Consider the following 24,911-nt stretch of genomic DNA (forward strand, 5'->3'; position numbering starts at 1 on the left):
GTGGCTGTGCCAAAATAAAAAAAAATCTTGTCAAGAAAAGAGAGTATACAAAGCCCTGTTCATCAAAGCCTGTAACCCAAAGGAGTTCCCTCAAAGCTTTATGCCCCGAACTGCAGGCAGGCAGGTCCCAAGGGTCAGGCGCCCCTTTCTTTCAGTCCCATAACCGTTCCCTCGGTGCTCACGTCACATGAGTGACCTAGAACTGACCCTTGAGTCTCCCTGGGCCTCCTCCCCGCGCCCTCGCCCCCGCCAGAGCGGATGCCAACTCTGCAGCCGGCAGGATGTAGGGAGAACGCTGGAGTCTTCACCCTGTGGTCCAATCCGCCCCGTCGCCACGGTGACCGCCGGAGTCACGCAGCTCCACCCCTTCCTCGCTACGTGGCCCCACCCCTCCGAACCCGGAAGCTCGCGGCTCGCGCCAGCTGCACGAACAATTCCGGAGGAGGGAGGGCGGCGGTCGGGTCTCGCTCGGCCGCGCGCCCCGCCCCTCGGAGGCCGGCCCTCCAGTGCGCCCCCACGGCTCGCAGCGCTTACCGATACTGAGCGCTCAGGCCTCCAGCCCCGACCCGGGCCCCAGCAACCTCCGAGGCCGGCCCCCTTTCTGGAGGGAAGAGCCGCCTTGGGAGGAGGGACAGGGACCTGGGGGCGGCCACGGCAGGTGAGGGGTGGGAGAGGTCCTGGGAAGCGGGGGATGTGGGTGTATGATGTGTTTGTGGCCGCAGGTGAGAGTGGTTTGTAGTGAGGACGGCTGCCTCCGTCGGTGTGACTTTGTGAGTGTGGCCCTGAGTGGGTCGGTTCATGTGACCGTGCACGTGATTGCACGTCTCTGTGTGTGTCTAAGGGCGAGTCTGAGTTCATGGGGGTGATCGGTGTGCCTGTGACCCTGCCTTTGTGTGGCTGTCACCAGTGGGACTGGTAGAAGGTGGAGATCTGTGTGTGGTTCGCCTGGGGTGGGGGGTCGGGTACTTGACCTGGACATACTCCTGTAATCCCATCTTGGGGCTACACTGCTGCAGCGCAGGAACGCATTTTTCCTATAAACTTTGAAGACTCTGAGCAGACTAGTAATTTTGGAGATTGCACCTCAGCCTGAAAGTGATAAATGCCTTTGTCATTGCTGAGCACGGGCCAGGTGTGAGGAAAGTGGCAGGGCTAAGCTGTCTCACTTTCCTCTTCTTGTCCTCAGGAGTCCTAAGTTCTGCATTTATGTTGCTTCTTTGTCTCCACCTACAATGTTCCCGCTCATCTTGGCACAGAGCTTCAAGAGACTGAGGGGTAATTGAATAGCTTTGTGCAAATTTCCAAAAGCTTTAATACTAAGACAGGGTACAAGATGAGATGTGACCGTCGAAATGGCAAGTAGTCAGATTTTCCTCCCATGAGGTTTAGAAGATAATAGAATACATTTCTGAAGATAAGGATAAATCTTCCCCCCAGGAAACCTAAAAAAAGAATAGCTCTGTATTGGTGTGGTGAGGTATGGAGACTTGCGTTAAAAAGCCAATGGCATCATCCAGAGACCCTTAGGTTCTAGGATTCGCTTTCGCTTGTATCAGTAAGAATCATAGATTGTCCGTATGTAGATCATATGATTGAGGAAAAGGATCAGAAAACCTGTGACTAGTTAAACTGGTTAGATGACTTAAACATTTGTAAAGGCGATTTCATTGGCTGTGAATTGGCAGGGTCTGTTGAAATCTTGAGGGATAAGTGGACTGTAAAGTGGCTGGTTCTGGTGAAACCTTGATGGAGAAGTGCATATAATTCTTGGTGCACACTCAAAACTGGCAGTTTTATCCTGGAGCAGCACAAGGGCCAGAGAGGACTGAGTGTTCCCAGAGAGACTCACTGAGAAGGGGGTTTCCCTAAGCAAGATTAAGGGAAAATTCCTGCCACCCATTTCCCAGCAGCATGAACAGGTGCTTTTGTTTTTGGGAAGAATTGTGGGAGATCAAATCAGCGTTGAGCTCCTGGTCCACATTCTTTCTTATTTAATACCGATCAGTTGGATCACAGTCTCAGTGAACCTTTTTTTTTTTTCCCATATGCAGAATGTTCCCCTTGTGACTTGGAAAAGTATTCCCTTGTAGTGGATGAAAGAGAGCTAGGAGAACAAAATTCCTTTTCATACCACTCACAGCTGCTTTCTCTTCGCAGCAGTTTTTTCCCCCACTTAAATGTCAGTTGGTCATATGCAACATTTGGTATCTATCTTACCTTTCATGTACTGCCAAACTTGCACAAATGTTCAAGTCACTTGCTTCTATAAAAATTTAGTCACCGTTCAGTGGAATCTCTCCAACCAATGAGATTAGTTATAAAATAAATGTTATAATATTGGATGGTTGTGGCTAATACTGAAGACTGTGGTAAGGAACCTCTTTCTACTTGCTCCTGAGGGAAGACATGAATGACAGTGAATGTGTGTGCCTGTGTACAATGTGTGTGTGTGTATATTTGTATGATAGTTTGGTTTGTATGTTGCAACTGATTCCAAACTATGAATCATTTATTTTATCCCAAGTTTGGTGAATCTAGAAGCAAAATTTCTGACGTTAGTTAGCTAAGGTGTTTTGAGTTGGTGTTTTGTTCTGATCTGTTGAGTAGGGATTTTTTTCTAAGCATGTTTTTGATATTTCCTCCTGTAGAATGGTGATTGTTTATAGTAATGGTATACTAGAAAATGTCTTGATGAGGCAATAGTTAGATGACATAGGAATAGTTCAAGTCTGTCCAGGTAGAAAATTTTCCAGAATTAACTATATGTGCCAGTTGCTTTCAGTTAAAAGCAGTGACCAGCTTAGAGAAAGACTATAGTTCAAATGGCTTCAGTTTTTTAACATGTTAATATTTGTTAAGAGAAAATGGATATGCAAAGAATGATTTTCTTTATTTTAGTATGAATAAGAACTACATCCATGCACATTGATTGTCTGTATAATACTGGCTGATGATTTTCTTCGTATTTTAGAACCACTGAAGATTTCAATAAACTTTTCTAAGAACCATCCCAGCCTTGAAAGAAAAGACCAATTATTACAGTGTCAAGGTTGTAAACCTAGTTTAATATTGGATGTCTACATTTACCATCTCCTTGGGGTTCAGTTTAGTAACCCCCAAGGCTAGAGGTAACAGTTGAGATTGCTGAGTGCCCTGTGTTTTGAGGGAGCAGATGTGGAGGGCCAAAGAGGAAGATTCATTGACTTAAGAACCCCTGGCACCTGACCAGCCCAGAAAAGCCCCTCTAGGTTCTTAGTTCACAGTTAGCCTAAGACTTAAGTCCTAGGGTCTCAAACTCATCCTAGCCCTGCTAGGAAAATCCAGGTTTGTCCTGCAGTAGAGGACATGATGCAAAGGAGCATTTGAGTCCTTCCAAACCAATAGGTAGAATTTCATTTGGCAATAAGAATCTGTAGCAAGGAACTATAATTTTCAAGTTCCTGTTGTGACACAACATAGATTTTTAAGCAAACAGGGGCAGCTTTAAGTTGAGGATGCCCGGCCAGTGTAACACTCATAGGTACCCAGGTTAAAAGGGATTCTAGGATTGACTAGTTCGGCCTACTTAGGATGCAGTCATTCATTTAGTCGACAGATAATGCCTGCTGTGTACAAAGCACTATTCTGCACTTTAGAGAGAGAGGAGTGAAACAATCTTAGATGAGAAAACAAGTCCCCAAAGGGTCAGTAACTTTTCCCAGGTCATAGAACTATAAAAGCTGGAAATCACTAATCTCATAATAGAAGACCACCTGCTTTTTAAAGGCACATGTTTTATTTTGTTGCCTTTAGGAATGTTCTGGTACCTTATCATGGATCTTTTGGGGTACGTTATATCACTTTTACCACATCCATATGAACAGCAAGTTTTTCCTGTATTTTGCATTAAAATCTATGTGTGTTTCTGAAGCTGTCTTCTAGAGTTAGATTTATGGCATTTTATGAATTTATGAGGAAGCAGGCTTACATGAACTCCTTTTTCTAGTGTAGACTGTTGCCTAGAATTCTGTCAGACAGGAACATCTTTATTAACATAGATTCTTAAGGTTTTGTTGAAAGACAGGTTATTCTACTGCATTTGGAGTCATGTAACTAGGACAGGCAGTCAGGTGTCAGAAAAGACTGTCCTGTGTCTGGTCCTGGTTTTGCAATAGCCATGGGATCTTGGGTAAGTCATTAACATTTTCTAGACCAGATTCCTCTTTTGGAGGAACTAAGGGGGTTGGAATAATTCTCTCTCAGGGTACTTCTTGCTTGCTCCATGATTATAGGATTTCACCAATTGTTTTCTGTAGTTTTAGTCTACGCTGATAAGGTAAAATAGCCCATTTCCTCGGTTTTACCTTTTAAAGTATTGTTGGTAGAACCAGACCAGACTCTACATTTAGTTCTGATGTAAACATGAATTCTTGACATGAAACATCACATGCTTTTATTTCAGGGTTAACCTCCATTTCAGCTAACCATGGGAGAGATTAAAGTCTCTCCTGATTATAACTGGTTTAGAAGTACAGTCCCCCTTAAAAAGGTATGTATGGTTTTACTACACCTCTTATTTGCAAAATCTTGTATTGTTTTTCATGTGTGATTTAGACATTATGTCTTAGTAGTGTTTGAGAGTAAAGGTTATTGCCAAATATCATGACTGGATTGCAGAACATAACGTTCAACCCCTTCCCTGTCAAGTACAATCAACTTTTGAGACTCATTCAAGAGTAAAAGCGAAAATAACTGTACTCATTATTTTACAGTTGCTTTTACATATTCAAGCAAGCAGGAATACGAGTACTTCTCTATATAGTTTGGTGGAAAGCGTAAGCAACAGTAACTGTACAGTTAAGTGCAGTTAGATTCTATTAGAAACCATTTTCCTGTTCGTCAAGATTGAAGATTGACATTGTAGATCCTCTGTTTGCCATAATCTGTACTCATTCTGCCACAGTCATCTTTTAGAAACGTTATTTGCCTGGGTTGTCCAAAAACCCTAAACACTTATGTTGAAGTCTGTTGACTGTGAGTCTCAAATTTAATCCCAAATGCTTGGGGATCACACTCATAAAAGTTGTGTCAGAAAAAAAAAAAAAAAGTTGTGTCAGAATAAAATCTTTGCTGATCCCCTTGCAGAAGTATTAGAGTACTATGATCTGAAGATCATCTGTGTTTCTGTTAAAATTATTTTGTCAGGGTAGATAGCTGTGGAAGTAGCATGCAAGTTTGAATTAATAACAGAGTTACTCTTCCTATAGAAATTTGAGGTACAGTTTCCACATACAGACAGAATACCTTCCACTGTTGTAGGAAGTCCCCAAATACCTTAATTATTTAAACAGTTTAACAAAGTGGGTAGTGGTGTGCTCATTTTACAGATGAGAAAACCAAGGTTCATGGAGGTTAACATGTTAAAGTCACATAGTCTAGTAGAGTTTGTGTTAAAATCAAATCATCTGGCTTCAAAGCCAGAGCTACTTGGCAGCTTAGCAAAGGGAACTACTGCCTGTGCTAGAAGAAGAATTGCCCCTGGAGTCCCTCTGCCTTGTCCCATCCCCTCAAGTAATTCACAGGGGCTCCTCTTGATGAACTCACTCAGCACGCTAATCACTAGACCCAAAGCAACACAAACTTATCAAAATATACTTGGAAGTAGTTGTAGGAAGTAGTTTCATTGATGTAGTGTTCTCCTTTGGTCAATTTGGTCCAAAAGTGATGAAAAGTTTGCTTGAAATTTCATAGTGCTAGATTTTAATTTCAGAAATCTGAATATCATATCTCATGTTTTATTACTAGAAGGTTGGAATCTACTGTATGCACTATCAAAGGTCACTAAGATTTTTTTACTACAATCACAGCAAAAAGAAAAATGAAAAGCAAAAATGTGAGTGGCAGAATCCAAAGGGCAAAAACATAATCATGAGATATACTGTCACTTGTGGAAGTCCAGAAAGTATTGGATAGGGCCCTCTAGACTTTGCCCTGCCGTGTTTGTCTGCTAAGTGACTCCAGTTAGCATGCTGCCACCCACATTGACACCATGGGCCCCACAGCTCTGCCAACTTGGAGCTCTCAGAAGATGCAACCTTGGGACTTCACTGGTGGTCCAGTGGTTAAGACTCCATGCTCCTAATGCAGGGGGGCGTGGATTTGATCCCTGGTCGGGAAAATAAGATCCAGCATGCCACATGGCATGGCCAAAGAAGGAAAAAAATAGAACCTTGAACCTTTTAATGTAAAAGTAGGATAAGTATTGATTTGCACTGGCAAAAGTTCAAGCAGTTAATGTACTTTTCCAAATACCACCAAAAAGTCAGCCATAGAGAACGAAAATTACCTATCATGCAGTGCATACTGTAGATAACACTTTTGACACTATTGAACACTCAGTATCTGCCAGACTCTGTGCTGAACACGTGATTTGTCTCAGCTAATGTAATGCTCATCTTTTTCACTTACTGGGTCAAAAGCCACTAAATGAGGAAGGTTTCTGATGACCTTCCTCCTTCTCATCACCTTTTCCCAAAAAATCCAGTTTTTCCCTGAGCCCATTCCCCGCACCTGACTGAATGGTTTGAAATACTCTCCGGGGACAATGGCACCTACACCTGCCTCGTCCCTCCTCTCTAGCAGAGCTCTCTGTCTCAGAGGCTTGGGCTAGATCAGGCTCCTGAAGCATCTCACGCGTGGTCCCATCTCTACGCGGTTTCTCCCCAGAGCCTGGAGTCTTTTCTTTCTCTCGTCTCCCCTTTCACACACTAACCCTGCTGATCCCAGCCAGCCCTCTGGGCCAGCACTGGAGAATGACTCTGCAAATTGTCCTCCTCCTACATACGTGCATGCACACACACAGCCAGAAATATGGGGAAGAATTAAGATGCCATGTGCAGAGTTTACTGTTTAATGGTAAACAAAATAAACTTCAAATAATCATGACTGGAGAGGAAAATTCCAAGCTGAGAGAAAAAGGAGCTCTTGGGAAAAGTATAAAGCAGTTCCATGGACGATGTCAGTTCTGAAGAAGGAAAAGGAGACAAAGCTGTTTATTATATGTACTGGTCTGATGTGATCCCCACGTTAGTGTGTAAACCACCAAGACAGTGGTATTAAAATTGTCAGCGAAATTACAGTGTCGAAATAACTATTAGTATGTAAAATCAAATCCATGAGATTTTTCATTTTCTTCTTATAACTTTCCCCTCCAGATTATTGTGGATGATGACGATAGTAAGATCTGGTCGCTCTACGATGCAGGCCCTAGAAATATCAGGTGTCCGCTCATATTTCTCCCTCCCGTCAGCGGAACTGCAGATGTATTTTTCCGGCAGATTTTGGCTTTGACTGGATGGGGTTACCGGGTTATAGCTGTAAGTATTATTGATCTAGGATAACGATGCAGGTCCACACTTTCTGACTGTGTGTGTGTGTTTCTGTTTCCGAGTATAGTAATGGGTGTGTTTCTTATTGTAAACTGCTGTTTTTCATTTTTAAAATGTGAAAGGGAGTTTTTTGAAGGAAGGTGGTGCAGTTTGAAAACAAATGGAGGCGCAGAGGAGACAAACCTTTATTGAAGCTTTCTCTACCCTCAGCTTGAACGTGCATTTCCTGAATAAGTCTGACCAGTAGGAAGCATTGTTCTTGTTTATAGATAAGGAGGCTGCGGTCTGGACATTTTAGAGATGGCTGAGGGTCACACAGCCAGTAGGCAGCAGAGAGAGAACCCAGCTCAGTCTTCTGACCCCGTTTCCTCCCCCCTTTTATTCCATCACTGCTCGGGAGCAGCAAAGGGGACTGAAAGCTTGCTTTACTGTGAGTCTTTGACAGGTGAGGTAAGGTTCATTAATTAGCTCATATCCTTCACGTTTGGTTAAGAAGTTTTTTGTTTCTAATTGTTATCACTGAGTTTGGTCTAAATCTAGTTTTGCATTGATCGTTCTTTAATCTCCCTCTCTGGGAGGAGGGCATAGGTGGGAAGGCGCCGTTGCTCACCAAAGAGTGTTTGGCACGCCTTGACTAGGTCAGGACGGTGGACTTCGGTTTCCTAACTTCCCTGAAGCAGAGGCCCTGGCCTCGGAGCTGGCAGTTGTTTTCTGGGACCTAGAATGTTAACACGTGAATGGTACTCCCCATGGGAGTGCTGCTGTTAGTATACATTTTATTTACTGCCTAGGGGAGAGACAGTGGAAACTGGAAATTCCACTGGGGCTGCCACCAACTGGGGTCACACAAGATGAATGCAGTTCCTCTTCCTCCTGCTAGCCCTGCTCTTTCTTGAAAAAACTAGTTACTTTCGGCCGCCTACTGACTTTCCCCCCAGGTCTTGTCTTCTGCAGCTAAATCTCTCCAGATTCTTTAACCATTCCTCATATGGTGTGTTGGAAGCCCTGCCACGTAATCCTCCCTTGTTCTGGGTTTCCAGTAATCCCTCTCTCTGGACAGCATTCCAGGAGAGGAGGGTGGTAGCCGCCCTCATCCTAGTCCTTTGCAGCTGAAGTGGTGACAGTTTCTGTCTAGGTGATCGCTGTTGGTCAGCCAGGGAGAGGGAGACTGGGCAGCCCCCAGCTGTCTGTCTCACTTTTGAGCGTTCTTCAAAGCAGACAGCATGGTTTTTGTTCTAAACTGACAGGGCACACAGCCTCGCCTTTTGCCTGGATATTTCTTCTTGCCCTCAAGCTTCCTGATGTGGGCATTCCTTATTTCTTAGCTAGATAAAGAATCAAGGAAAAAGACAGCAGTGTCTTCAAAATCACTTCGTCCTTGAGATTTGATCAAAATGCCAGGAGATTTCTGAAATTTTACTAGACATCTGCTAGTATCTAGCAGTTAAAATGGAGAAGGCAATGGCAACCCACTCCAGTACTCTTGCCTGGAAAATCCCATGGAGGGAGGAGCTTGGTAGGCTGCAGTCCATGGGGTCGCTGAGAGCCGGACAAGACTGAGCGACTTCACTTTCACTTTTCACCTTCATGCACTGGAGAAGGAAATGGCAACCCACTCCAGTGTTCTTGCCTGGAGAATCCCAGGGACGGTGGAGCCTGGTGGGCTCCGTCTATGGGGTTGGACAGAGTCGGACATGACTGAAGTGACTTACTAGCAGCAGCAGCAGCAGTTAAAAATGCACGGATCCTTTTTTCATTTACATTTTTTATTGAAATAATTATAGATTCACTTGCAGTTGTAAGAAATAATAGAGAGATACCCCTTATATACTTTGCCCCATTTCTCCCAATAGTAACATTTTATAAAACTGTAGTAGAATATCACAGCCAATATTGATGTTAATATAATCCACCAACCTTGTTCACATTTCCAGTTTTACTCATACTCAATTGCTTGTGTGTATATTAAGTTGTATACAATTTTATCACCTGTCTAGGACACAAATTTTTTTAATTTAAATTTTTTATTTTATATTATAGTTGATTTACAGTGTTGTCTTAGTTTCAGGTGTATGGCAAAGTGATTCAGTTATACATATATCCTTTCTTTTTCAGAATCTTTTCCCATATAGGTTATTATGGAATAGTGAGTAGAGTTTCCTGTGCTATAATACATCTATTTTATATGTAGCAACACTACTATATACGTGTATATGTTAACCCCAAACCTCTAATTTATCCTTCCCCCAGCCTTTCCCCTTTGGTAATAATGTTTGTTTTCAAAGTCTGTGAGTCTGTTTCTGCTTTGTAAATAAGTTCATTTATATCATTTTAAAAAATTCCACATATAAGTAATGTCGTATGATATTTATCTTTCTCTTCCTGACGTAATCACTTACTATGATAACCTCTAGGTTCATGATGCTGCAGATGGCATTATTTCATTCTTTTTTATGGCTAAGTAATATTTCATTGTATACATGTACCACATCTTCTTCATCCATCCCTCTGTTAATGGACATTTAGGTTGCTTCCATGTCTTGGCTATTGTAAATAGTGCTGCATTGAACATTGGGGTGCATGTATCTTTTTGAATTATGATTTTCTCCAGATATATGTCTAGGAATGAGATTGCTGATTCAAATAATAGTTCTATTTTTAGTTTTTTAAGGAACCTCCATACTATTCTCCATAATGATTGTACCAATTTATATTCCCATCAACAATGTAGGAGGGTTCCCTTCTCTCCACACCCTCTCCAGCATTTATTGTTTGTAGACTTTGATTATTGCCATTCTGACTGATATGAGGTTATACCTCATGGTAGTTTTGATTTGCGTTTCTCTAATAATTAGCAGTGTTGAGCATCTTTTCATGCGCTTTTTGGCCATCTGTATGTCTTCTTTGGAGAACTGTCTATTTAGATCTTCTGTCCATTTTTTTATTTTTGTCTTTTGCTGTTGAGCTGCATGACCTGTTTTGTATATTTTGGAGATTAATCCCTTGTCAGTTGTTTCATTTGCAAATGTTTTCTCCCATTCTGTGGGTTGTCTTTTCTCATTTTGTTTATTGTTCCTTTGCTATGCAAAAGCTTTTAAGGTCCCATTTGTTTATTTTTGTTTTCATTACTGTAGGTGGTGGATCCAAAATGATATTGCTGTAATTTATATCAAAGAGTGTTCTGCCCATGTTTTCCTTGAAGAGTTTTATACTATCCAGTCTTCATGTAGGTCTTTAGTCTATTTTGAGTTTACTTTTGTGTATGGTTAGAGGATGTTCTGATCTCATTGGAACATTCTAGTGAATGTTCTAATTTTATTCTTTTACATGTAGCTGTCCAGTCTTCTCAGCAGCATTTCCATTGTGCATTCTTGCCTCCTTTGTCATAGATTAATTGACCATAGGCATTTGGGTTTATTTCTGGGCTTCTTATCCTGTTCCACTGATGTATATGTCTGAATTTGTGCCAGTACTATACTGTTTTGATTACTGTAGCTTTGTAGCATAGTCTGGAGTCAGGGAGCCTGATTCTTCCAGTTCCATTTTTCTTTCTCAGAATTATGTTGGCTATATGGGGTCTTTTGTGTTTCCATACAAATTTTTAAATTTTGTTCTAGTTCTATGAAATACGCCATTGGTAATTTAATTGGATTTCATTGAATCTGTAGATTGCCTTGGATAGGATAGTCATTTTGACAATATTGATTCTTCCAATCCAAGAACATAGTCTGTCTTTCCATTTATTTGTGTCATCTTCAGCTTCTTTCAGCAGTATCTTATACTTTTCAGAGTACAGGTCTTTTGCCTGCTTAGGTAGGTTTATTCCTAGATATTTTATTCTTTTTGATGCGATGGTAAATGAGATTGTTTCCTTTTTTCTTTCTGATCTTTCATTATTAATATATAGAAATTCAGCATATTTCTGTATCTGCAGAAATAAAAAATTTACAGATTTTTGTATCCTGCAGCTTCACCAAATTTGTTGATGAGCTCTAGTAGTTTTATGGTAGCATCTTTAGGATTTTCTATGTCTAATAACATGTCGTCTACAAACAGTGACAGTTTACTTCTTCTTTTCCAGTTTGGATTCCTTTTATTTCTTTTCCTTTTCTAATTACTGTGGCTAGGACTTCCAAAACTATATTAAATAAAAGTGGTGAGAGTGGACATCCTTGTCTTGTTCCTGATCCTAGAGGAAATGCCTGTAGCTTTTCACCATTGAGTATGATGTTAGCTGTGGGTTTGTCATATATGGCCTTTATTATGTTCAGGTAATTTCCCTCTATGCCAACTTTCTGGAGAGTTTTTATCATAAATGGGTATTGAGTTTTGTCAAGAGCTTTTTCTGTATCTGTTGAGATAATCATGTGATTTTTATTCTTCAATTTGTTAATATGATGTAGCACACTGATTGATTTGTGAATATAGAAAAATCCTTGAACCCTTGAGATAAATCCCACCTGATCATGGTGTATGATCTTTTACTATATTGTTGGATTCAGTAGTATTTTGAGGATTTTTGCATCTATGTTTATCCATGATATTGGCCTGTAATTTTCTTATTTTGTGAAATCTTTGTCTGGTTTTGGTATCAGGGTGATGGGGGCCTCATAGAATGAGTTTGAGAGTGTTCCTTCCTCTGCAGTTTTTTCGAATAGTTTAAAAAGATAGCTGTTAACTCTTCTCTAAGTGCTTGATAGAATCACCTATGAAGCCATCTGATCCTGGACTATTGTTCGTTGGAAGTTTCTAAATCATAGTTTCAATCTCTTGTAATAGGTCTGTTCATGTTTTTTATTTTTTCATGGTGCAGTCTTGGAAGATTGTACCTTTCTAAGAATTTGTCCCCTTCTACATTGTTCATTTTATTGGCATATAGTTGCTTGTAATAGTTTCTCATTATCCTTAGTATTTCTGTTGTGTCCATTTAATTCTCCTTTTTCATTTCTAATTTTATTGATTTGAGCCCTCTCTCTTTTCTTGAGTCTGGCTAGCTGCTGCTGCTAAGTCGCTTCAGTCGTGTCCGACTCTGTGCAGCCCCACAGACGGCAGCCCACCAGGAACCCCCGTACCTGGGATTCTCCAGGCAAGACACTGGAGTGGGTTGCCATTTCCTTCTCCAATGCATGAAAGTGAAAAGTGAAAGTGAAGTTGCTCAGTCCTGTTGGACTCTTTGAGACCCCATGGACTGTAGCCTACCAGGCTCCTCTGTCCATGGGATTTTCCAGGCATGAGTACTGGAGTGGGTTGCCATTTCCTTCTCCTAGTCTGGCTAGAGGTTTACCAATTTTGTTTATCTTTTCAAAGAAACAGCTTTTAATTTCATTGACCTTTTCTATTGTTTTCTGTCTCTATTTCATTTATTTCTTATCTGTATGACTTCCTTCTTTCTACTTACTTTAGATTTTGTTTTTCATTTTCTAGTTGCTTTGGATGTAAGGTTAGGTTGCTTGAGACTTTTCTTGTTTCCTGAGGTAAGATTGTATTGCTATGAACTTCCATCTCAGAACTGCTTTTGCTGTGTCCCATCAGTTTTGGGTTATTGTGTTTTTATTTTCATTTGTCTCTAGGTACTTTTTGTTTCCTCTTTGATTTCTTCAGTGATCCATTGGTTGTTCAGTAACATACTGTTTAGCTTCCACTTGTTTGTTTTGCTTTGTTTTACAGTTTTTTTTCCTTGTGGTTGACTTTTAATCTCATAGCGTTGTGATAGGAGAAGATGCTTGATCCGATTTCAATTTTCTTAAATTTACCAAAGCTCACTTTGTAGCCCAGGATGTAATCTGTCCTGGAGGATGTTCCATGTGCACTTGAGAGGAATGTATATTCTACTTTAGGATGGAATGTTCTATAAATATCAATTAAGTTCATTTGGTCTAATGTGTCATTTAAGGTTTGTGTTTCCTTATTGATTTTCTGCCTGGATGTTCTGTCCATTGATGTAAGTGGGGTGTTCAAGTCCCCCACTATTATCGTGTTCCTGTTGATTTCTCCTTTAAGCAATTGCCTGTATATTGAGGTGCTGCTACGTTGGGTGCATATTTATTTACAATTGTTATATCTTCTTCTCGGATTAATCCCTTGATCATTATGTAGTGTCCTCCTTTGTCTCTTTTAACAGTCTTTATTTTCAAGTCTATTTTTCAACCCCTGGATCTTGTTTTTAATTCATTCAGCTAGTCTGTTCTTTTGGTTGGAGCATTTAACCCATTTACATTTAAGATAATTATTGATATGTATGTTCTTATTGCTGTTTTTGTTAATTGTTTTGGATTTGGTTTTGTAGGTCATTTTTCCCTCTTTCTCTTTTTTTCTCTTCTAACCACTCCAGTATTCTTGCCTGGAGAATTCCATAGACAGATTGTCTGGGGCTACAGTCCGTGAGGTCACAAAGTCAGACATGACCAAGTGGCTAAGATACTTTCACTTGTGATTTGATGACTATCTTTAGTGTTTTGTTTGGATCAATTTTTCTTTTCTATGTGTATCTATTGTAGATTTTTGGTTTGCAGTTACCATGAGGTTTTGATATAGTGTGCTCTCTCTCTATATATATATGTATACACACACACACACACACACACGATTGTTCTAAGTGCTGGTCTCTTAATTTCAAATGCATTTCTAATGTCTTGCCTTTGTTCTCCTCTTCTCATGATTGCTGGGTTTGATATCATATTTGTGGATGATTTCCTACCTTTTACTGTATGTTTGCCTTTACTAGTGAGCTTTCTCATTTGTAATTTTCTTGTTTCCAGTTGTGGCCTTTCTTTTTTGTCTAGAGAAGTTCTTTTAGCATTCATTGTAAAGCTGGTTTGGTGCTGAATTCTCTTAGCTTTTGCTTGTCCATAAAGTTTTTGATTTCTTCACTGAATCTGAATAAGAACCTTGCTGAGTAGAGTATTCTTGGTCGTAGGTTTTTGCCTTTCATCACTTTGAATATATTGTGCCACTCCCTTTGGGCCTTGAGTAACCATCATTACTCTGAATTCTTTTTCAGGTAGAGTGCCTATCTCCACTTCATTTGTTCTTCTTGGGTTTTATCTTGGAACATATTTCTTTGCCTATCATTTTGTCTAATTTTCTGTGTTTGTGGCCTCTGTTCCTCAGGCGCCTCTTTATGGTTTTTTCTTTGGGGACAGACTTTTTTTTGGTAGGCTTAAGCCTTTTTTGTTATGGTTGCTCAGCAATTAGTTGTGATTTTGGTGTTTTTGTGAGCGGAGGGTAAGCTCAAGTCCTTCTACTCCGCCATCTTGTCTCCAGCTTTTTTTCCCCCTTTGTGTTTATAGTCTCTCTTGCTAAGAGTGCCAGATGCAGAGGCCTTCCACCTGGCACTTTAGGCCAGAGTTCCTGGAGTGAAACCACCACACTCAACACCTCAGCTCTGGGACACTCCTTAGGGCACAGACGTTTTTAAATTAAAGGATTCATAAAAATGTCATCTCCTTTTAGGCTATCATCTGACTCAAATTCTCAAATTTTTGCTAGGAAGAGTTTGTTCTCCATCCTGCCTCAGAAAAGTGGAATCGTATCCATGAATGGAATTTTAATAGTAAAACTAACATTTTGCATCATATCTGAAATTATCCCATAATTTACATGGTGTTTTCTATCCCAATGATTTGTCATTAGCCAAATGAATCTAAGTGATTAAAACAGCAAGCCTTTAAGATGAGTCTTACATGTATTAAAGGGCACCCTTAGGTGACAAGCCTGAGTCCCCTAGAAAGGAGTTAGTGACTTATGTTTCTTTTTCTTCATTATTGTCAATGTTAATGGGTTACCTAGGGTCAAGCACCAGAGAAGGCAGTGGCAGCCCACTCTAGTACTCTTGCCTGGAAAATCCCATGGATGGAGGAGCCTGGTGGGCTGCGGTCCATGGGGTCACTAAGAGTCGGACACGACTGAGTGACTTCACTTTCACTTTTCACTTTCACACATTGGAGAAGGAAATGGCAACCCACTCCAGTGTTCTTGCCTGGAGAATCCCAGGGACGGGGGAGCCTGGTGGGCTGCTATCTATGGGATTACACAGAGTCGGACACGACTGAAGTGACTTAGCAGCAGCAGCAGCAGGGTCAAGCACCTGAAATGTTTGATCACAAACATAAGTACTACAAGAAGTCAGATAGAATGACTGAGTCAATAAAAGGAGAGGAACAATTTTATTGAATACTCCCTTAAAGAAATGCTACCAAAAAGAGAGGAAACCTCCGTAGAAGGAATTCTAGTTCTGAGCCATAATTCAGAATGAAATTTGTTTAAAGGGAAAACAAAATTTTCTTACTTGAATAGTTCTGCTCTGTTCACCCTTGAACCTCAGAGTTTCTTAGCTATTTGGAAAGGAAATTGATGTGAATTGAAATTGTTGTATATGTAGTATCACTAGAGTGTGATTTTTATTTTTTTAATTGTTCTGTTAGATAAAATTGGAATTTTGAAGTCTAGGATAAGATGAGAGCTTATTTTCCCATGTTTTGAAAAAGGACCAGGGATTGAGCAAATGAGAAATACTGTTGTGAGAGCCCTAAATTTTTCAGATACACATGAGTTGTGTTTTACCGTTACAGTTTTTAAAATAAATTTTAAAATTGTTGTATTCTAGTTGCAGTATCCAGTGTATTGGGACCATCTTGAATTCTGTGATGGATTCAGAAAACTTTTAGACCATTTACAATTGGATAAAGTGAGTACCTTGAAACTAGTTACTCACATGTGATTTTAATGCAACATTTACATCATTGTCTGGTGTTGTCTTTTTTTAAATAACAGCTCTTTTGAGCTAGAATTCACATACCATACAGTTTACCCTTTTAAAGTGTATAATTCACTGGTTTTTTAATATATTCAGAGATATGTGCAACCATCACAACGGTCAATTTTTGAACATTTTTTCCACCCCAAAAAGAAACCCCATACTTAGCAGTCACCACCCTTCTTCTTCCCTGGAGCCCTGTCTGTGGATTTGCCTGTTATGGATATTTTATATAAATATAAAGATGTAATTTGGGGTCTTTTGTGACTGGCTTTTTTCACTTCGCACAAGATTTTGAAGGTTCATCAATGTTGCAGATTCTATCAGTAATTCATTCCTTTTAATTGTTAACTAAAATCCCATTGTATGGATAAAACACATTTTATTTACCCATTCATCACTTGATTTGTTTCCATTGGTTAGTTATTATGAGTGATGTTGCTATAAACATTCTTACACAAACTTTTGCATAGACAGATGTTTTCAGTTCTCTTGAGTACATGTCTAGGAGTGGAAATACAGAATTACGAAATTAAAATGTCAGTTTTCTTAAACAGAAACTGCAAAGTAGTTTCATTTTCTAATATAATCCGTGAATAATATTTTTTTTAACTAATATAACATATGCACCATTGTATTTTTTCTTGACAGGGTATAAACATTGCATTTAAATACAGTATTTCCTAAACTTCTAGTTGCTGAAAATATTTCAGTCTAATGACTGGTGATAACATTATATTCTGTGGTTGGTGATAATTAAAACAATTTTTTGATACTTCATGAGCAGTCATTGTTTTTAGGATCCTTGTGTTTGTTTCCAATTAGGTTCATCTCTTTGGGGCTTCTTTGGGAGGCTTTTTGGCCCAGAAGTTTGCTGAATACACTCACAAATCTCCCAGAGTCCATTCCCTCATCCTCTGCAATTCCTTCAGTGACACCTCTATCTTTAACCAAACATGGACTGCAAACAGGTAAGAATGTGAACATTCGACCAACAGTTTTGTTATTTTCAGTGGAATTGAAAATGTTGATGTTTGGTTTTTTGAAGCATTAGGGAGGGAGGGGCCATATGTATTTTTGTCTTCTGAAACCATCCTGGCTTTTAGCATTAGAAACAGTCACCCTTGCAAAGGAAAAGAATTGGAAGACTTCTAACTTCAGTGGTTCCCGTTACTCTAAATCATCATCTGGCTTGTTTAATATAGTTCGTATGCCTTTACAGTTTCCCTTCAGCGCATGTCTCACTGATACTGTGTTCTGCTTGTTCCACTTAGTATTTTGTGTACAGAGTTCTGTGTAATGACTGTTACAGTTTTTTAAAGGCCTTCGGCTTCTCTCAGTTTTTCACCAGGTTCTACTGTAAATCTTTGTGTGTAAATTACTTCTGTTCCTCTCTTTCTGGGTTATTTCCTTGAGATAGGTTCCCCGAAATGGAGAGACTGTTTAGTTCGCCTGGCACTTTTACAACTTTAGTCTGCTTTTTAGAAAGATGGAAAGGGCAGAATGCTTTGCAAGGCAACCAGTGGGGTACCTGCTATCTCTGAGCCACCCCTTCATTGACTTTATCATTCGATTTAGTTTTATAGATGTCTAATGATACCTTAAAGCTGACTTCACTATATTTCTTTCATTGCTAGCAAGGCAAGGCTCTACCCCCCGAAAGCAGCCTTGACTTAACTTACCTGAGTGATCAGATTGGTTTTCTTAAAATGTTCTAGGTAAACATTGTTTTCATGGTTTTCACAACTATTTACTGTTGCATTCTGATTTTTTAAAAAATGTTTCCTGATGTTTTCTCACTTGTTTACTCAGCATTTGTGTATCAATTTCTTGTATGCATTAGACAGATAGTTCATGTCCAGATGATGCACAAAAAGTCATTCTTTTTTGATGATTTTTTCATGTTGTTTTGATTGTCAGAAGCCAAGACTTCCCCCACTTGGTGCTCTTGCATATCAGGAATTTTTTTATCAAAAGTCTGAGTACTTACTATGTGCCACACAGAGGCTTCAGGGGTGAACAGAGCCAAGAGGATGACCCCCCACCCGCCCACGCACACACAGAAAACACCCAGGCAGCATCCCCTTTAGAAGTTAAGAAGCTGTTGGGATGGGTTGGAGTAGAGAACTTAGATCACTGAAGGTGACTGAAAGTAGGCCAACTGGTCCTTGTGAGGGGAGTTTACTGAGAATGTACATCAAAAGGTGGTCTGTACCTTTTATAAGTCATTTTCAGCATAGGTTTAAAAGAATTCATGTTTACCCTATATAAGGGCTCCCAATGTAATTAATGGAGTAAACCCTAACTAAAGATCACATAGAGAAGTACATGAAGATTGAATTGCCTTGAATTAGCCCAAGAATCCACTAGTAGCAATAGTAGGTATAATAACTCTGTGATTTTACTGTTTCGAAATCTATCGTTTAATGTTAATCAAAAGGTGATATGAACCTTAAGGTTGATATGGTAAGTGTTCAGTTCTCCACAAGTAGCTTAGCCATTGAAAATAAGACCAACTAGAAAATAAAATCTTGAAATTATCAGAATGTCTATCTCAGTAAAGGCATTTTGAAATATTACTTATAATTATTCCAAGTCCTCAGAAGTTTGATCATGTGAAACCATAACTCTTTGGGAACTTGAGAATGCATTTATAAAAACTAGATGCTTCAAAACTAGCTCTTTGAAGGAAGCAACTAGGTTTCTTAAATCTCTAAATCCCAAATGCCTAGCTAATACAGAGCTTCATATTGAATAAATACTTGCCACTCATGTAAGTTTAAATGATCAGGTTTTTTTTGTTTCTTTCTTACAGCTTTTGGTTGATGCCATCATTTATGCTTAAAAAAATAGTTCTTGGGAACTTTTCCTCTGGCCCAGTGGACCCTATGATGGCTGATGCCATCGATTTCATGGTAGACAGGGTAAGGATCATGACCTTGGGGAGGGGACACCTTGTCCTGGGAATTTTCATGTCTCCTTGGTTCCTGAGAAATACCTGTCTCGCTCAGTGTGTGTTAGAGGTGTTTGTTAACCATTTTTCCATATTAACTTTAATACATCCAGATGGATATTATAGCTGCTGAGTAATTTATCAGAATCATTTGGGGAAATTTAAAAAATACAGATTCTAAGGCTTCACACGAGACCTTGAGCTGGAATGCCTGGCCGAGAGGGCTCTGGCAATCTGTTTTTACCTCACTTCTCCACTTCTAGCTTCCCAGGCCAGTGTGATGGAGCAGGTTTGTAGATGTGCATGTAGGAACTACTGGATAGGTGATTTTTCCTGAGGCCTCTTCCAGCTCTAAGATCACTGAAATGTTTCTCTGTCTTCACTGAGCTTCTGGAATGGGCTTGCTGCCCACAGGTGCCTGGTTGAAGAGGCAGCTCAGGTTGAGGGTTGTGGAAGGCCAGGCGCCCAGAACAGAAAAATATCACCACTTCCAGGGCCCAGTTGTGGTCTCAAATACATTGTGTCTCCCCAGTGGTTAACTTACTGGCCTCACCACACATAATGCCACCTTTATAAATAGGATATTATCTGTGGATCTAATGTAAATGTGAAAAACAAAATTTTGAAAAAACTTTACCTGTGTTTTTTCCTGCAGCTGGAAAGTTTGGGTCAGAGTGAACTGGCTTCAAGACTTACCCTGAATTGTCAAAATTCTTATGTGGAACCTCATAAAATTCGGGACATCCCTGTAACCATTATGGACGTAAGTTTTCTTTCAGTAAAACAGATGCTTTACCTTTTTTATATGTATATGTCAAGATCCACCTTACAAATCATTGTACGATTTTTCAGTGTTGCTTCAAACACTGCCTTGAATTTGTTTTTACCACCTGCCTCCCACACAGCTTTTTCAATTTCAAAAAAAATCTTTTATTGCTTATCCTGTATTTTTCCTGGAAGGAATAACACCATTGAAATAAAAATGAATTTAAATAAACATGGTAGTCCTTACCCATTCTGGTTTGCTTTGCTATTCTTTTTAAGCTGTTACTAATCTGGGCAGCAAAATGAAGGTGCCAGAATTCCATAAAGTCTAGTTAACACAAAAGCTTGCTTCTTACATGTTTTTTAATTGTAGTAAAATATACATAACAGAATTCACCTTTTAAACTATTTTTAAGTGTACAGTTCAGTAGCATTAGGTATATTTATAGTGTGGTCCAACTGCCACTGTTATCCATCTCCAGAACTTTCCATCATCCCATACTGAAACTCTGTACCCATTAAATAATAACTCTTCATTCACCGTTCCCCCTAGAGACCCTAGTAACCTTTGTCCTACTTTTTGTCTCTATGAATTTACCTGTTCTAGGTACCTCATGTAAGTGGAATCATATAAATATCCTTTTGTATCTGGCTTGTTTCACTTAGCATATTTCCAAGCTTATCCATGTTAAAGCATATGTTAAAAATATCCAATTATCCTCCAACTAAAAATAAATTTAAAATTTAAAAAAATCGTTCCCTTTTCCAGTTGGATAATATTGCATTGTATGTATATACCACAGTTTGTTTATCCTTCATCTGTTGATAGACATTTGAGTTGTTTCCACCTTTTGGCTATTGTGAATAATGCTGCTGTAAATATTGGTGTGCAAATACACATTCAGGGTCCTATTTTCAGTTCTTTTGGGTGGTGCATACCTAGAAGTGGACTTGCTGAATCATTTGATAATTCTGTTTAACTCCTAGAGGAACTGCCTTATCATCTTCCACAGGGGCCATACCATTTTACATTCCCATTAGCAGTGCATTAGATCTGCAATTTCTCCATATCCTCACCAATATCCTTGTTACTTTCTGTTTTGTTTTTTTTTAATAGTGGCCACCCTAATGGATATGAAGGGATATCTCACTGTGGCTTTGACTTTTTATTTTAATCATATAGCTGTTTTGTCTCACAATAGATTTACTCCTAAATGCAAGTAATATGGTATTTAAATTAAGAACTGATTTTTATCAGGAAATTATTATGAACATGTACAATAACTTACCATTTTCTACTATAATTGCTACATTCCAACATTTACCATGACACAGAGTAAGCTTGTCAATACTCTCAAAGAAATATATGGTCTTCACAGTACATTTGCTCTGCCTGCACTTTCAAAGTTATGTTCACCACTTAAGTTCATAGTCACTTTAAAATGTCTACAAGTTTTAGCAAGGTGGAGATGCACCTATCTTTATTTTCATGTTTTTTTTGTTTCTTTTATATTATTTGAATAATTTTTACACGAGTTTGAACATAAATTTGTATGAGTATTATAAGATTCTTGAATCACATATGCAAACTTCCAACGGTGGCTCCCCCAGGAAAGGGTCTGGACTTTTTATCTAATATTCTTAATTTTTTAGATAATTATTTTCACGGAGCATATCATACATATAACTGTTTTTAAATTAATACTAAGTTCTTTTGGGGTTTCATGATCTTTTTGAAATTGGTATTTTCAATGATTGTTTGCTATTAATGTTCTGTTAGTTTAATTAACTATCTTTGAGAACAAATGAAATTCATGGTAGAATTTTCCCCTAAACAATGCAAAAGACATTTGGCAGTAAAATCTGTGTCTTTTACTTTGGAGTTAGAGTCACTAGGGATGAGCAGAAGGGGGTGGCCCAGGCTGCAGAAAGGTTCAGCCACGTCTCCTGAAAGGAGTGCTTGGGGGAAGTGCTTGGAGGGACACTTTGCTTCAGGTGAAAAGAACACATTGAAATAACAGTTTTGTCCTCATGTTCTTTTAAAGGTGTTTGACCAGAGTGCACTTTCAACTGAAGCTAAAGAAGAAATGTACAAACTGTATCCTAATGCCCGGAGGGCTCACCTTAAAACAGGAGGCAATTTCCCATACCTGTGCAGAAGTGCAGAAGTGAATCTCTATGTACAGGTAGGCCCTAGGTTGGAACCCAGAGCACTTGGAATGCAGAGTCTGTGGTTTAAAACATAAAGCTTTTTGGTGGTGGTGGGGAGAGAGAACTACAGAATTCTCTGTAGGAATGAAACACTTAACTTGATAAAGGTGGTCTCCACGAATAAGTTATAGAATTCAAGCATAGTAGAGACACCTGGGTGACTATCTGCCCACTCTGCCTTTTCTATGAACCACAGGCCTGAACTCACACATTGAAGTAGCCATTTGGTACCATGGAACCTTGGCTCCCAGATTGTAGGAATTCAGTCAGAGCAGGACACCAGACTTTTTAAGTCATTTTATGGAGTCAATCTGAGTCCCATGAAGTGACTTCTTGGTCTAATTTTAATGCATTAAAACACACACACAGTCTAACACACACCACCTCTTCAAATACCTGCCTAAACTGATATTAGAATAGTGGTGAGAAATGGCTGCTTTGCAATTTGGCAAATAGTATCAAGAGCCTTAAAAAACCAGTCATGTTCTTTGATCCTGTCATCCACATGTGGCTACAGATCCTAAGGAGAGGATTGTAAATACAAAACAACCTGATTCCCAGAGACAGTCATTATGATATTAGAACAGTGGAGGATGGGAAGGACCTGATTCACAGCAGCAGAGGAGAAGGGTAAACGCCTGCTCGAGAAGCAGCATGCCGCAATTTAAAATGTTAGTAAGAATATGTAGCTGCCTAGAAAGACTGGTTACATAATGATTTTTGACATTTTTGTTTTCTAATTTTCCTCTAGTTAGTATCTATTACTCTAATTTTTTAATGTGTATATATTTATTTTTATTGAGGTATAATTGGTTTTTTGGCTTTCCTGGTGGCTCAGATGGTAAAGCATCTGCCTGCAATGCAGGAGACGCACGTTCGATCCCTGGGTCAGGATAATTCCCTGGAAAAGGGAATAGTAACCCACTCCAGTATTATTCCCTGGAGAATTACATGGACAGACGAGCCTGGAAGGCTATCGTCCACAGAGTTGCAAAGAGTCAAACACAACTGAGTGACCTAACACATACATAGTTGGTTTATAATGTTATTTTCACATGTTCTATGTAGTGACTCAACATTTTTAGATTACAGATTATATTCCATTTAAAGTTATTGTAAGATAATCACTATACACCCTGTGATGTACAGTATCTCCTTGTGGCTTATTTTATACATGGTAGTTTTTACCTTTTGACCTGTACCCCCAATCTTGCCCCTCCCCTGAGTACTCTGTAATTTTAGAAGTAGAAATTATTAATATACGGCAGTGATGTTTAAAATAATCATGCTGCATTTCCGCAGATACATTTGCTTCAGTTCCACGGAACCAAATACGCAGCTATTGACCCGTCGATGGTCAGTGCCGAGGAACTCGAGGTGCAGAAAGGCAGCCTTGGCATCAGTCAGGAGGAGCAGTAGCTGTTAGTGACGAATGGTCCAGCGTGTTTGTACAATCAGCGACGTCAGTGCCCGCCAGTCGGCCTCTCTTCGGTTGGTCAGGTTCACCGGTTATCACTGTGTTTGGAACTAGGACTGATGGTCATCTTCGTGACAGGCGGCAGCTCTTCTAAGCCAGTGTAACTATTTCCCCTTCAGTTTTTTTAGCTTTTGAACTTAAGTACTTTTGGAGACTCCCATTTTAAGAACTGTGAAAATTTTGCTACCAAAAGTATTTACCCACTATGTTCTTAATTGTTAATTTCTTGGTTTGGGGGTTTTGTAGATTTTTTTCCTTTTCTTTTTGTCTTCCTTTCTTCCTATTATTTGCTGTAAATGCCGCACAGCCACGTTCTGTATCAGCACATTTGTTTTTTTATGCTTTCTTGGTTATAACAGTTATTAGAGTGCCAAGGCCGTCACCCACTGTTTGCTCTCCTGCCAATCAACTACTTCTAATTTCCAGTTAAGCCAGTTGTTTTTAGTTTTGGCTGTTGTCTTTCTACCCATTATAGTCTTTGGAATAAAATTTCAATTTCAGTGAGTTGAATTTTATGATTTTATGATTTTTATGGCTTTTATGATTATCGCAGCTGCCAAAAGGGCTGCCTACACATAGGACTCTGAGAAACAGACTGTGGTGTTTGCCAAACCTGTGTAACTTTTGGTAAGTGACTTAATCTCTCTAAAGCACACTTTGCTCATTGTTAGATTACAAAAACAGTCATTTACTGAGCTGCTGCTCTGGCAAGGTACTTTTCACACCTGCTTTTTGCCCCCTCAGTGGAAAATTTTAAACACACATAGAGAAAATAGTATAATGAACTACATCTCCATCAGCTTCAAAAATTATCAACTCATGGATGGTGTTGCATCATCTCTTACCCCACCCTCACTTTTTCAACACATACTTGTATCACTGGATTATTTTTTTTTCCCCCCCACTGGATTATTTTAAGGCAATTTCTGATATCTTATTTCATTTGTAAAAATTTTTCTGTGTACCTCCAAGAGATAAAATAATGCTGTTATCACACTTTAAAAAGTTCAGCAATAATTCTTTCATACTAATATCCAGTCAGTGTTCCTATTTGTGATTCCCTCATAAATATCTTTTAACAGTTGACTTGTTCTACTTAGCTTCCAAAGTTCACACTTTGGAAGGACCAGAACCGACCAAAAATATCCTCCACGACAAAAGATATTAAGAAGAAATCACAACCAGATGGGTAGGAGGGGCACAGTTGCAATATAGCCAAGTCCCATACTCCCAGGTTGGGGACCCACATACAGGAGAATTATCATTGCAGAGGTTCTCCCAAAGAGGGTTCCAAGCCCCAGGTCAGGCTCCCCAGCCCAAAGGTCCTGCACTGGCAAGATGAGCCCCCAGAGCATTTGGCTTGGAAAAGCCAGCAGGGCTTAT

General features: G+C 39.5%; 1 protein-coding gene across 1 annotated transcript; it reads left to right on the top strand.

The window, feature by feature from the left end:
- The first annotated feature begins 518 nt into the window (after positions 1-518).
- Positions 519-24,038, top strand: SPG21 (SPG21 abhydrolase domain containing, maspardin). Its single transcript, XM_061158063.1, has 9 exons — positions 519-658; positions 4,442-4,528; positions 7,194-7,355; positions 15,973-16,053; positions 16,948-17,093; positions 18,938-19,046; positions 19,731-19,838; positions 21,886-22,026; positions 23,354-24,038. Exons 2-9 carry the CDS (start codon positions 4,466-4,468, stop codon positions 23,468-23,470), a joined length of 927 nt encoding a protein of 308 aa, XP_061014046.1. The 5' UTR covers positions 519-658; positions 4,442-4,465; the 3' UTR covers positions 23,471-24,038.
- Positions 24,039-24,911: the final 873 nt, after the last annotated feature.

Source organism: Dama dama, chromosome 12 (genome assembly GCF_033118175.1).
Source record: "Dama dama isolate Ldn47 chromosome 12, ASM3311817v1, whole genome shotgun sequence".
In the NCBI taxonomy this organism is placed as follows: domain Eukaryota; kingdom Metazoa; phylum Chordata; class Mammalia; order Artiodactyla; family Cervidae; genus Dama; species Dama dama.

Excerpts from the sequence above, each read along its gene's own strand:
- SPG21 (XM_061158063.1), top strand. The coding sequence starts at position 4,466 with ATGGGAGAGATTAAAGTCTCTCCTGATTATAACTGGTTTAGAAGTACA. Across the intron at positions 17,094-18,937 it reads CAAACATGGACTGCAAACAG|CTTTTGGTTGATGCCATCAT; the intron begins GTAAGAATGTGA and ends TCTTTCTTACAG. Across the intron at positions 19,047-19,730 it reads TCGATTTCATGGTAGACAGG|CTGGAAAGTTTGGGTCAGAG; the intron begins GTAAGGATCATG and ends TTTTTCCTGCAG.